The 14,852-nt window shown below is 38.4% G+C and overlaps 1 protein-coding gene across 5 annotated transcripts in view; it reads right to left on the bottom strand.

Moving 5' to 3' along the window:
- Nucleotides 1-14,852, bottom strand: part of KAT6B (lysine acetyltransferase 6B) — a 189,443-nt gene that overhangs the window by 25,880 nt on the left and 148,711 nt on the right. For all 5 annotated transcript variants that reach the window (XM_049645248.1, XM_049645247.1, XM_049645249.1 and 2 more), the window contains one exon: nt 12,787-12,880. In XM_049645248.1, coding sequence (XP_049501205.1) covers nt 12,787-12,880 — 94 coding nt within the window. The remainder of the gene's footprint in view (nt 1-12,786; nt 12,881-14,852) is intronic.

Raw genomic sequence — 14,852 nt, 5'->3', positions numbered from 1 at the left:
CCATAGAAAAAAATTACAAAACAGAGGTTTTTGTATTAGTACATGTAAAAATGTAGGACTAATACTACAGTAAAAACAAACTAACCACAAATTGATGGTGGAGGAAAAAACTCAGATTCCTAACTCGTATTTTCCTACCAGAATTCTAAACAAATGAGAGAAAATCTTTTGCTTCACCCAAAACAAATTGATGTGGAAAAAAAAAATACTACCCTACAGGCAGCTGAAATTATAGATGTGCTGGATAGAAATACCATTATGAGAGGACATCATCCAACTCTTACCTTAGAATATTGTGTTTCAAACATAATTCTACAAGCTGGAAAATACGTTTAAGGGGAATGGTTCCCTCGAAACTAAAACCAGGTATAGTACTAATCTCAACCAATCAGAACAAAATCTTTCTTGATCTTGTTTTGATGATGCATTTGCTTAACTGGGAAAATGAAAAGGGAGTTGGAGGCATTTCCCCTTCAGTACTGGCACAACCCCGTGAGCCACCCAAACACGGAGCATCACACACCTGGGATGAATCCTGTGTGTCTGACCACCCATGGCTCTGTGGGCAAGGCTGGCATCCTTCATCCTCACCTTTATACTTTATCCTTATCACCTAGGCCAACCCTGGTACAGCCCACGTAAAGCATGTTTACTGAAGGAAGTGAGGAGGGTATAAAGAAGTGGAAAACACAGAGACTGGGTAGAGATCTCAGGTTAAGCACCAATTGCCATAAGACAGCCAGGTGAATGAGGCAGGTGTTGTCAGGGACACAGAGAAGAGCACAGATAAGATCTGGGCATGCCTTTATTCACTCACTCCCACAACAAATTTTTCTTTGGCACGCCTACTATGTGTATCCCACTGTGCTCATGGCTTGGAGTTCAGCAGTGAATCAGCCTGGCTCTCGTGATGGTGCTGTTAAGGTTCCATTTACTGTTGAACACAGGTTTGTCGATATTAATTATGTGAACAGAATTTCCCTGGTAGCAGCATTTCGAAATGACTCACTACACATGCCAGTCAATGTTAGAAATCCAAACAGACAAAAGATTAGTAAAAATCCACCTGCGTGCCAAATCTTGAAAAAATTCGTAACTATGTAAGGCAAAATGGTAGCTACAGACTGTATGCTTCATATTTACAATGTTTTCATTGAAACAATGAATACAAACTATTGCATAAGAGCTATATTTATTTGCTCTTATTTATGACAAGCTTTGTTAAAAAAAAAAAGATACATAAATAAATCGTTAGCTACACTGCCTCATGCAACTCATTTCAATGCATTCGGTTAACAGTCAACCTCTGAATAAATCACGGAGAGCTCAATTTTCAACCTTGATGTTATCTTTAACATATTAAAATATATTGCATCTCAGCCCAGTGTAATAAACAGTCATGGCAAAGGCTTTTAGCGCAACATAATGAGAAAATAAGGAAAAGTAGTCATTTTCCTTATATTATAAACTAGAATCCTATTAAAATATTATAATATAAAATTATACTTGATTCTAGAAGTCAAAACATGTCTAACAAAAGCCAGCAAAACTCTGAAGACACAGCTGCTGGTCTGATCAAGTGTCGTGGTGGAGGTGTGGAGACGGGTTACTCTCAGAAAAGGCTGGAAAAGACTTGAGCCCCATTTCAAAAGCCTAACTTACTATTCATTAGTGATCGCTTTGACTGCGCTCACCCGGGGAGGTGAGCTGCTGGGGAAAGTTACGCAAAGCAAAAAGCTTTCCTGACAGTTCCTGAACAGTAAAGTTGGAGTTTTCCTTCCAAAATAAATGCATAAAGAAATGAATTATCTGATAAAAGTCAGGAAAAGAGAAGTTTTTCTCCAACCAACTGTGTGTAACTGTGAATTCTGTCATAGCCCTCATCTCTGCCTGAGGTTTATAGTGGATAATGGCAATCTTCTTTCTTTTGAAGAGGCTGCACTGAAACAAAAGCACCAGACCTCGAAAGGAGCAGGGCACACCGGACAGCATTTGGAAGGAAGTGAACCAACAGCTGACTGATGATGTTCTAATAAAACAAAATTCTTCTTCATAAGAATCACATATGGGGAGAGAAAGCATATCAAGAAAGCTCCCCTCATGGTAATTCATTTAACATTTAGTTAAACAAATAGTAAGGACCTACTACGTGTCAGGCTCTTCTAGGAGGTGGGACTAGAGAACAGTCTCTACCCCTGGGAATCTTACTTTTGGTGAAGGAAATGGGCAATAAACAACAAATATATGAAAGACCCATGCAACTTTCTAAATGACTTTGCACTTGCTCAGCCTTTAGCATTTTTTATGGTCAGTGCCACTGAAAAAAGACAAAACGATTAAGCAAAAGTTGCATAAGCAAATAAATACCACATGTCAAATTTATAGCTCCTTTATTCAATTTGTTTACAGGGAATAAGAGGGTTTAAGTTATATAACATGTCCCCAAGAGCCATTGTTACAGTCCCTCAAATGCACCTTTGATGCTTGGCTTATGGGGCTCAGAAATGGGGGAGAGTGAAATATTTATATTGCAACCTAAAGGGAGAAACGATGCCCCAATTGTGTGCTTCATGACCTCTACCCCATCATGGATGAGACAAAATTCACATGTCTCGCTGGGGTAAAAGGAAAAGGCTGCTAAGGATGAGGTGAGAGGCATCTGAGTTCTGGCCACCATGGGGCTGAAGGTATTACGATCTGAGCTTACCTATAACCATTCTTGGATCACCTAAAGGAAAGTGCAGCGACGCCCAGAAACTCTTGCTAGAGAAATGGGATATGTCACCAGGGCTTGTCAGGCTAGGACCCAGTTTCTGGGAAGAACCTGCCTATCCTGAAATTATACTTGACTTGTCTTCAGAGAGAAGTTAGTGACCTCTGTATATACAGTCTCAGCTCCTTAGAGTTTACCAACAGTCAGGTAAAACATGGCTTACTAGAATCCAACCAACTGGATTCCTAAATTAACACTCCTACTTAGGGGTGCCTGGGTGGCTCAGTCAGTTGAGCATCCATCTCTTGATCTAAGTTCATGATCTCATGGTTTGTGAGTTTGAGCCCTGCACCGGGCTCTGCACTGACAGTGCACAGCCTGCTTGGGATTCTCTTTCTCTCCTTCTCTGCTCCTACTGGCTCATGCTCATGCTCTCTCTCTCTCAAAATAAAACAAACAAACAAAATCAAAGTTTGTCATAGCTTGGTTTGTATTCAACTTAATTTCTTAAAAAATAAAAAATAAAAGAATAAAAGTATTCTTTTTTTTTTTTTTTACACTTACATCCAAGTTAGTTAGCATATAGTGCAACAATGATTTCAGGGGTAGATTCCTTGATGCCCCTTACCGATTTAGTATCCCCCCTCAAAGAACCCCTCTAGTAACCCTGTTTGTTCTCCATATTTAAGAGTCTCTTCTATTTTGTCCCCCTCCCTGTTTTTAAGTTATTTTTGCTTCCCTTCCCTGTGTTCATCTGTTCTGTGTCTTAAAGTCCTCTTATGGGTGAAGTCATATGATATTTGTCTTTCTCTGACTAATTTCCTTTGGCATAATACCCTCTAGTTCCATCCACATAGTTGCAAATAGCAAGATTTCATTCTTTTTGATTGCCAAGTAATACTCCATTGTGTGTGTGTGTGTGTGTGTATCACATCTTCTTTATTCATTCATCCATCGATGGTCATTTGGGCTCTTTCCATATTTTGGCTATTGTTAATAGTGCTGCTCTAAACACTGGGGTGCATGTGTCCCTTTGAAACGGCATACCTGTATCCCTTTGATAAATACCTAGTAGTGCAATTGCTGGGTCGTAGGGTAGTTCTATTTTTTAAAAAATAAAAGTATTCTTAAGTTTAACTCAAATTGTATTTAGAAGGCAGACTGTTAAAACTGGAAGTTGCTAGCTGACAATCTCAACTACTATGACATGTATTCCTGAATTTAGGTATCGTACATTACAACATTTAAGCCAGTAGGATCTAAGATGTGGAGGAAGAAGTTTTCTCTTTGAGAGAGGATATGGTTACCCTCTCAAGATCACTAGGTAGAGATGAGGTATGTAGCTTTCTTTCTAATTCTCCTTGATGGACCTAGAAGGGCAGAGAAGTAGGAAGCAGGAAACCAGGTAGAAAATGCTTTCTTTTTCTAAGGAGCACTTCCTTAGGAAACCAGCCAAGAGTTTTAAAAAGGAGACTAAGAAAAGATAAGCCTGGGACTTTCTAGGTACCTAACTAAGAGATAGATGCCTGTCATTAGAACCAAAAGGGCTAAAGAATAAGGTGTAGAAGATTAACCTGCTAATTCTCAGTGAGAAAAAAAACTAGATATTAAGCTGTACTCAAGGTTTCTTATATTTTTTATTTTTCTTACATTTTTATTTTCTTATGCGCATGTGTGCGTGCGCCATTTTTAAGAAAAGAGAAGTACATAGAACATTGCTAACTATACTTAAAATGTGACCGAAGTCATTATTTGTAGGCACAAAACTGGGTCATCTGCACCCACCTTCCAGCAGCACTCACTAAATACAGACTTAGTTTTTAAATAGTAGATACTCCTCATGAAACCCACAGTGAAACCCCTCTATTTAAATCACAGAAAAGGTCAGTAAAGGAGACTTCTGAAATGAGTACCTAATTCAATCACTCCTACTTCCTCTTGAGTCCTATTCCATGAAGGATAAACCCTGAGACATTACAGGATATTTTAATATTGGATAAAGAAAGGCAAGAATTGAATCTGCTTATAAACTTACATGATTAGTCTACAAATAAACAGACACTAATTAAAAAAAAAAAGCCTAAATGTACAGTTAGCAGATAATTTATGTAACTGATAAACATGTTGCCTATATACTAGTCTCAAAAAAACCAAAGGTGTAAGTTTGTAGACTTTTGGACCCACTATCATCTACCCTTTATAGCTTCCCCAAGATTATGCCAAGGCTAAAACAAACAAGAAAAAGAGTTAATAATAAGATTTAGAATTCTTATAATTCTAGTTAGTATGTATGCTTATTTAAAATAAGGAAAGAAGATTGAATTTCGTCAAATGCCTCTTCTGAATCTGTATTTAAAAAAAAATTTTTTTTAATGTTCATTTATTTTTGAGACAGAGAGAGACAGAGCATGAACGGGGGAGGGAGACACAGAAGCCGAAGCAGGCTCCAGGCTCTGAGCTGTCAGCACAGAGCCCGATGCAGGGCTCGAACTCACGGCCCGTGATATCATGACTTGAGCCGAAGTTGGACACTTAACTGACTGAGCCACCCAGGCGCCCCATCTTCTGAATCTGTATTAAACAACCCATCTAGATATCACTTTTTGTTTTTTCCCGTCACTACTACCCGGTCTTCTTTCCACCAGTGCTCCAATCTCTGGAGTTTAAAAACAAAAGCCAGGCTCCTGTGCCCCCAGCCCTTGATGGTCAAGCTTTCTGAATTCACTTTTTAAAATTCCACTCAAACCACAGTCCTCGAAAGTATATTTCTTACACTGTGTATTAATCTTCTCTGGGGCACTAAACACTGGCTGGGGAGTGATCTTGGACAAGTTTCTTAGTGTCCCTGTGCCTCCAAAAGAGAGATGATAACAGTAACCAACCTCCTTAGGTCTCTGCAAGGATTGAGCAAATTAACCTGTGTAATTCAGGTAGGTGACAAGTGCCTGACACACTTAAGTGGTCCACAAAGATCAGCTATGATTTTGACTACTGTTGTTACAAGGCTGACCTCTTGGCTTCCCTGAAACCATTCTCTTCAATCCTCTTCCTACTTCTGGACCCTTCTCAATTTCCTTGATAACCTCCTCATCCTCAAAACCCTTTCTAGTCCCTAAAATGTTGGAACTTCAAGCACTCCACCCTCAGCGCTGTTTCCCTACACTCTCCCCGGGTTGTCCTCACCCACAACTATGGTTTCAACTACCACAGTATGCCCACTATGCCAGTATGCCAGTAGCTCCTTTTAATGCATACCCCTGCTGAGCTCCAAACTCCAAGGAAAGCTGCATGTGAATCTTCAAAATCAAAGTGAAGGCAACATGATCTACCTGCTGCAGAATAAACAGGAAAATACCTGCCTTGTTTCCATGTAGCCTCATTGCCACACTCCCCTAGGTCAGGCCTTCACAGATTTTTCTTAGTTTTCTTTTTAGTTACAGTAAAAAGTATGAGTAAGAAAAGAAAAATTGCCTGTAATTCTAATTCTAGAGATGATCTAGAACTGTGTTTCTTTACTTTCTTTGCGTATACTTTTTACACAATTGAGAACATATATATATGTGTGTGTGTGTGCACACACACAATTTTGAAATTTGCTTATTATAAGCATCTTGTTATTTTATTAACAATTCTTTAGAACATAATTCTTAATTCTAAGTAGCTAATAATACTCCATTATATGGATGTACCACAATTTTCTCAGGGGAATGGTTCTCTCTTATCTTTGAATTATCAAGGCTATTTCAGTTTTTGTTTCTATTAATAAATAATGACACTGTGACAGACAATATACTAAAACATTAACTCTCTGAGTACCACAAGTCTGAGGGGTTTAATTTTCTCTTGGTAATTTATCTATGTTTTTCTAACTTTCTACTATGAGTTTATATTGCTATAATTGGGGAAGAGGGTGAAGTGAGGAGGGATGTCCAGTATTTAAAAAAATAACACAAAACAAGTTGTTACATTAAATATGAAATTAATGCATACTGATTAAAGTATGTTGATTTTCTTAGAATAAATTCCTTTCAGATGTTTTTGATATATACTGTCAAAGTTCTGGAAAATGTCTAACAATTTATACTTTTTCCAGTGTAAATGTAACAGTGTCCATCTATGTCAACTTAAATATGGGTATATTTTAAAGGCTTTGCTAATTTGGTAGGCAAAAAATTATAATCTTTCAGTTATTTGAATTTATATTTTTAAATCACCAACCATTTCCCCCCACATTTTAATTCGCCATTTGTACTTGACAGACTTTGGAGCAAAGAGGCTAAGAGTCCAAGTGCTCGGACTTAAATTGCAGGTGCACTATTTATTGTTTGTGTTAACTGTGCCTTGGTTTCCTTACACATATACCAAGAATAAAATGTCTCAACTGGCGTTGTGAGGGTTGGATGGGTCAGGAATCTTAGGAAAGTGGCTGGCACATAGGAGACTCTCAGTACATGTCAGCAGTGTGGCTGTCACCAAGGATGCTCCTTTTCTGTGCGTTCTGCATTCATGTCCTCTATGTTGTCTGCTCGTTTTTCTATTAAGGTTTATGCTTTAACACTATCAAACCTTTCCTTTTAAATATTTGTTTATGGGGCGCCTGGGTGGCGCAGTCGGTTAAGCGTCCGACTTCAGCCAGGTCACGATCTCGCGGTCTGTGAGTTCGAGCCCCGCGTCAGGCTCTGGGCTGATGGCTCGGAGCCTGGAGCCTGTTTCTCATTCTGTGTCTCCCTCTCTCTCTGCCCCTCCCCCGTTCATGCTCTGTCTCTCTCTGTCCCAAAAATAAATAAATAAACGTTGAAAAAAAAATTTTTTTTTAAAAAAAATAAATATTTGTTTAAATACTATAGCCATCAAAGAGTTGTTTGGCATGTGCGTTGCCAACGTCTTTCCCATTATGGTTGCATTTAAATATTAATACATTTTACCATTTTATATAGTCAATCCCATGTGTATATTCTTTTGTGATTTCTTTCATTGGTTTAATGCTTATTGCTTAGGATGTCTTTGACCATCCAAAGACCATATAATTTTATATCCTTTTTTCACTTTTTAAAAGTTTTTGTGTTTTCATTTTTTGTTAATTATCTAAGTATTTCATCTACCTGGAGTTTCTTTCGTAGTTGCCCAAACATCTGATGTGTTTCCTCACACGGTCATGATTTAGATCCCCTTAGTCAGGAATGTTTTCATTCAACTTCTTATGAGCTCCCAATATATACTATACGAACATACTATCCAGCAACTGTTGACTTGTTAGTGAACTTGACCACCCAGAAAGAACTACGTCTTCTTCATTTTTGTCACTGGTGTTTAGTAGAGTGTAGACCAGGGTGCCCCTAGTCACCAAACGTTTCACGAAGAGGTAAAAAATAAATGAAGTCACTCTTTTCGTTCTCTTCCATTATCCAGTTTAGAATCAGATAAGTGCATTTACAACAAACACACCAGTAAGTTAATGATGCCAACTTCTTTCACCACTACCTGGCACAACATTCTGCAACCTACTGCTGAATCAGTTTGCTTTCACTGGGTCAGTTGAGGAGGACGGGTTTTGCATCCTGCTCCCCAGGCAGGGTTCTGGCTCTGCAGGCCTGAGTAAAAGACAACTCATTATCAGCTTATCTACTGCCCAGCCAAGCAGAGTCCTAAACAACAGTATACATAACAAACTAAAACTGCTACATTAGGATGTGCCCAAGGCTACTCATTGCACCCTTTTAAAACTGTGAAATACTGGAAACACCCTCTATGCCCATGCTCAGGGGAGCAGGTGCATAAACTATGGACATCCACATGATTGGAGTACCATGCAGCTACAGAAGACAGAAAGAAAATCCCTAGGAAGTAGTAATGGAGTGAGCCAGGGTTTTCAGTTAAGTGGAAAAAAGCAAACTGTAAAAGACTATCTATAGTATGATCACTTTTGTGTAAGAAAGGAGGAGAAATTAGAAAACACACATCTTCTCATTTGTACAAAAAGAAACATGGGAAGGATAAAAGAGAAACCAATGAGGCTGGTGTTTTGCAGGAAAGAACTGAGGGCTGGGGGTGGGTAGAGGGAATGAAGAAGGGAAGTGACACTTCTCTGAGTGTACCCTTTAATACAGTTTTAACTTTGAAAATCATGTTTTATGTTTTCAAAACAAAAGGCAACAAAGACAGAGAAAAAAACTGAAATGTGGATAACAAACAAATAAGCCTAACTATATTTCAAATGAATACACTGAAGGTGGAAAAATTAAAAAGAATGAAGTCAAGTAACATTTGAACACAGTATTTTGACTAAATACACTCAACATAAAGTTGAAAAAAAAAAGAAAAACCCATATACAAATATTGACCTCTAGTTAGGAGGTTTGGATTTCTAGATGGTATGAGTAAGCAATTCTGCAACTACTTAATGTGTAGTCTAGGGCTGAGCACATAAGGAAATATGTTGTGGATAATTGCAAGTCCAGTTTCTCACTGTCAGAGAAGAGACTTACAAATATGGAAATGTGGAAAGATAGAATAAAACCGTGTGGTGGTGTTGATCTGGAATGCAAGGTTACAGTATGAACTCATGATTGAGGTGTGTGTGTATGTGCGTGTGGACAGAGATGGGGAGGACTTAAAAATTTCCTGACTAAGAGAAGGAATCTCAGATTCCAGGAGAAAGAGATGTGCTACCAGCTTCAACCTTGTCACTCCTTTCACTTCCCACTTAAGTTCTGAGCAAAGAGTCACAAAACCCATGAGGTGGTTTATAAGCAGGCTGGGAGCTGGTACCCTTAAATCACTCTGGCCAAGTTCTGCAAATGACGTACTGGGGAGCCATGCTCTGATAAACTGGAGACAGGCTGTCCCGGGAAGAGTGAGAAAACAACTTATTCCAAGGGCAGCATCTGATCCCATACATGACCATTCCTCCTATTTGGACTATCCTGGAGAATAGTGTTCAAAGCTCTGGATTTGCAGTTCTTTACATACACACTACACAATGCATTGCACCTGTATCTCTAATCCTTTGTGTAAGTGGGCAGCGACAGCTTTCTTCCTACTGCTATCTCGTTTTGGCTTCCTAAACTAGCAGTTACTATAGACAAAACATTTTCCTGCCTTACAACTTTATTTGAATTACTGAAAATATATCCCCTGACCAAAAGTCCCTCAGGCTCATGTACAAAATAGAAATAAAATAAATCTAACCATTCAAAGGAACTTAAAAACATAGCACATTTTAGAAAAGCAGTAACCTTGGTTATCTGTTTTGCCCTGAGTTCTGAATTAATTATGAGGTTGACAAGGATTATGAGAGGTCATGGGGTTTATCTCCTTACTCTGTAAGATTGGATCTAAATCATTCTGGGAAGATATTTATCTACCATTATTTTAAGTAACTCCAAAGAAGGAGATGCAATTTTTTCAGCAGCCTACTTTATCTTCTTTAAAACCTTTGTGACCAAGGAATTTTTTTGGCTTTAAATTTAATTTCTATTGGGCTTACACCAGTTCCCATTTTTTGAGTATTATAAAATCCGTCCCCTAGTTTCCATTCCTCTGAAGGAATAACACCAACTCCTTTCCAACTTCATTCAAATCATTCACCCACACTCCTTAACCCAATCTCATGTTAGGGGCAATGTCAAGGGTACAGGAAAGAGAAAATCTAAAAATATACCCTCCGCACTGTACTACCCGGGCACACCCTAATGGATGGCATTTGTCATGATGGCCCTGAGCAATCCAGAAAAGTTCCAATGGGCTCCATAGTTCCTGTTTAAAATTACAGGGCAGATTCAAATACAGTTTTCACTAAAGTGGCTAACATAAAGATTTAGTACTTGAAGGGAATGTCTTTGTTCTTGGGTTATTCTCTTATGTAAAATAAAACGCCTCATTACCAGATTGTGTTGTACAAATAAGATGCTACCATATTTAGAGACTTGCACTTTTATCCAGTCAGTACTAGTGCCTTTTTAATTTTAGGTGGAAAGTTATTGTGGGCAGTGACCATATATCACGTTGGAGATTCAATTCAAAACAAGAAAAAAATACATCCAATGCAGATTATTGACTGTACTGTCCTACTGAAAGCAAAGAAGTTACCCAAGGAGTTTACAGTGAGTTGGAAATATGACATTCAACATCAGTTATCACCACAAAAGCAGGAATTGAGTCTAAGTGCTATGCCAGAGATATGGAGCCAAGAAGGGAATGAGATGAATCTCCAAGAGGTGGGATCAAGCAGAAGAGGCTCTTGAGGTGGCTCTTAATAATGGGTAGGATTCTGGGGCGCCTGGGTGGCGCAGTCGGTTGAGCGTCCGACTTCAGCCAGGTCACGATCTTGCGGTCCGTGAGTTCGAGCCCCGCGTCAGGCTCTGGGCTGATGGCTCGGAGCCTGGAGCCTGTTTCCGATTCTGTGTCTCCCTCTCTCTCTGCCCCTCCCCCGTTCATGCTCTGTCTCTCTCTGTCCCAAAAAATAAATAAAAAATGTTGAAAAAAAAAAATTAAAAAAAAAAAAAAATAATGGGTAGGATTCTGAACAGACTGAGGCTGGAGAAGGAAAAAGTGGTCATTTCAGGGAAGGGATTGCACAGAGAACGGAAATATGGAAACATGCTCAGAAAATCTACAGAAAAAGAGATTAGCCCATGAAAACACTTCAAAAAACTGGCTGGAACTAGGTGTTGGGAGACCTTGAACACTGAGCCAAGGAGCTTGCCTTATTCCGTGGGCATGCAGATACTCAAAGTATCAAAAGGTTAAGGCTCAGATGGTTGCTATGCACATTAGAAACTATAATGTTGATGAACAGCTTCTAAATTGTGGCCACACAAAAAAAGGGACTTGCCCATAGAAGTGATTGCACCTAGAACTCTGTAAGATAAAAATGGTAAACTCCTAGTAAGATGGCCCTCCATAGGATAACTAGATCAGGAAACAAAAAATAAGACTAAGATAATTAATTAATAACTAGAAATGTTATCTGAATATATAAAAATAGTCAATAAAAAATACTTAAAAAAAAAAGAACAATATCCTTCAATGTCAATAAAGTGTGCAAATCAGTCCAAAACTACTATATGGTCATTTCATACCCCAGCTTTAATATTTCAGTATCTTATAATATAGATTTGAACTCAACATTACTTCTTGATGATTTTCCTCGAGCATATTTACACTGTGGTTTTTGCATGTGATATGCACCTTATGAAGATGAAGTCATTTCCTACATTTTCCTTCTTTCCGTTTAAAATCAGATAAACTACAATCTGCTAATGAAGGAGCACACCGTTCCTAGTGACAGATTTTTACATGGTCAGAAATTACTATTATCATGAGATACCTGGCCTTTGTGTTACTTGGATATTTTGAATCAATTCTTCATACGTCGCCTTAGCACTACATTTACATACCCTACATAATATAAACAAGGAGGAAAAACTACCAATATTTTTTACATTATCCTGTGCATATTTTTATAGAGGATTCCAATTTTAATCGAAGAGACTCTGAAGATACAATTGTGTATAAAAAATAATTTCTTGGGCAACCTCTAGATAAAACATTGTAATAATTTCTATAATAAAAAAGGGAAATTAACAAAACAAGGTAGTTATTTCTAGTACAAAGGCTCATCGGATAAGCCACCTAAAGAATTGTTTTTCTAAATACAGATATCCCTTTCTTGCTCTGTACTGATAAGATTATAGGTAAAATTTTAGAAAGGTGAAAATCCTTTTAAATAATACTTCCTTTAGCTTTAATCACAAATAATTGCCTCTTCTGGTGCTAATGAGCATGAGCACCATGGACTGGAATGTAATTCTGCCGGTTCATTCAGGGTAATGGCTTTGTGAGCTAGTGACACTGCTGAGAAATCTAGTCTCAATTTCCTAGAGCACAATAAGTGAGCAGCAGTACATTTTTCACTTGAGGAAGATTTTCTAACCTATGCAAATATAAAAAGAAAACCTGTTATCTGTTGATAAAAACAACAAAGTATGTTAAATAAAGTTTTATGTGTTACTCTTTCCTTTAACAGCCATCAGTTCCCTGGATCATGAAAGTGAGTAAAGCACTTCACTTACTGAAATCAATGAGAAACCGTCCAAATCCTTGCCTTTGGTGCTGGGGCATGATCATTATGCAGGAGACATTATACTTCTGCTGGCAAAGCTTTTCCTGAGGGAAGGAGAAACAGATCAAGTATGTCAGAGCTCTGCTGAAGTGGGCAATTCCCTGCACCTGCCAGTGTCCTTGTACAATAGACCACTAAGGTGAGCCAATGTGTTAGGTCAGGATCAAGCAGAATAATCCTACTGTGTTGATCAATCAAACTATCAGCTAACAACAAACCATCAACTCCAGGCATGCCTCTCAATTTGCATTTCTATACTTGAAAGTTGGTACCATAAAATATGAATAAAGAATCCAAGTAAATATGAGCCAAATGAAACCGAACACAGACATTATGCAAGAAATGACTTCTTTGCTCAGACAACTTGGGAGGTGGGGAAACAATGACGACGACAACAACAACAACAACAACAACAACAACAACAACAACAAACCATCCAGAGAGTCACCCACGGGGTTAAGGTAGGATTTAGCTGGCTACCTTGTTAAATAACTTACAAATTTGTAACATCTGTCTTCTGCCTTGACCAGTGAAAACTAAAATAGTGTATGTGTAGGTAGAGCGGCACAAATACATCTGTCTCATGGATAAACATTCAAAGTAAAAAGCTCGAGAAATAATCAATCTGCGTTTCAAACCAGGAAAACAAATCAAAACAAAAAAGACAAGAGCAACAAGAAACCCCAAAGCCTCCACACAAAAATGAGGCCAAAATGTTACCAACAGTATAAAACCAGGAGGAAGAATGAGAAGAATATGGAGGGAAGCAGTTCTTATAGTTAAGGAAAAATTTGCAATCTTCATAGGATGTGGCATCAGAGCAGCAATATTTAACTGAGAGTACACAGAAGCAGCCAGAGCCTGCACCGAGAAGATCTGGAAAAGGCTTTTGAGGTTGTGAACGCTCTGGCCAAATATAAACCACAAATAAGACTGACCACAAATGGTACTAACCACATGAAAGAATAACTTCAAAACACCCAGATCTTTAATGAACCTATTTGAAAGATCACAGGAAATTGTTGTGGAAAAAACCCTACAGGGCAGAATTAGAGACTTCTTTGTGAAAAAGATGTGCTCCCAACACTTGCACATTTGTAGCTGTCCTTGGGAGTCTCTAAGAAATGAGGAGGAAGAAATCATGTGTCAGTTTCCCTAAGAAACTGGACTGTCCATCACTGGATGTGCACATTGTGCCAAGGGTTCAAGTAATTAGTATTCTTTGCAAAGTCAGACAAATGAGTCACTCTATCTAAAAAGACAAGTATTGTGGACTGAAAGGATTCCTCCTTTATGTCATTTTTTTTGGTCCCAAACCATTCCTTCCTTTAGACATTGTAATACAGTCCAACCCTCCCCTCCACCCCACCCCACCCTTTAACACGTGTTACTATAGCTAAATTCTAATCTATGGATAAAATAACTGTTTCTTCTTTCTCTCCTGCTTAAAATCATCTACTACTATCTGTTTGGGAAGTCAAAAGCATGGAATGATTTACACTGAACTCTTCTAGGACATCTTGGACATTCCTCTGGCTATAACCTCTAGAATTTGGTTTAAGTATAACCCCAAAGGGCCATAGTCCTTCACACTCCAAATGGCACATTACAATATGGTTTAATGTGCATGCACCTAGACTTTTTAAATGCTTGTTTTTTAGATTTTTGTTTTACATCACTGCCAAAGAATGAGTTTTCCATGTACAGTAAGAGATAACAGTAGTTGCTGCCATGCTGTAAAAGAAGCTGTGACAAAATGAGAAAAGTTTAGCTTGTTCTAAGTATGATGGTGGGTCCCCTGGGAGAAGAGAGGCAGAGACTAAAACCTTAACAGACACCATCAACTCTAGATCCAGAAGCCAACTTGAGACAAGGCAGGACCAAAAACAGCAGGCACCATTAAGCATCTACATTAAAATACAGACACATTTAAAGAAATGCCATTTTCTAACAGGAAGGAAAATCATGACCACTATTCTTGTCTCCTTTTTTTAAAGATTTTATTTTTAAGTAATC

This window comes from Panthera uncia, chromosome D2 (assembly GCF_023721935.1).
Source record: "Panthera uncia isolate 11264 chromosome D2, Puncia_PCG_1.0, whole genome shotgun sequence".
In the NCBI taxonomy this organism is placed as follows: domain Eukaryota; kingdom Metazoa; phylum Chordata; class Mammalia; order Carnivora; family Felidae; genus Panthera; species Panthera uncia.
The sequence above is the reverse complement of the archived record's forward strand: the minus strand, read 5'-3'. Positions and strand labels throughout refer to the sequence as shown.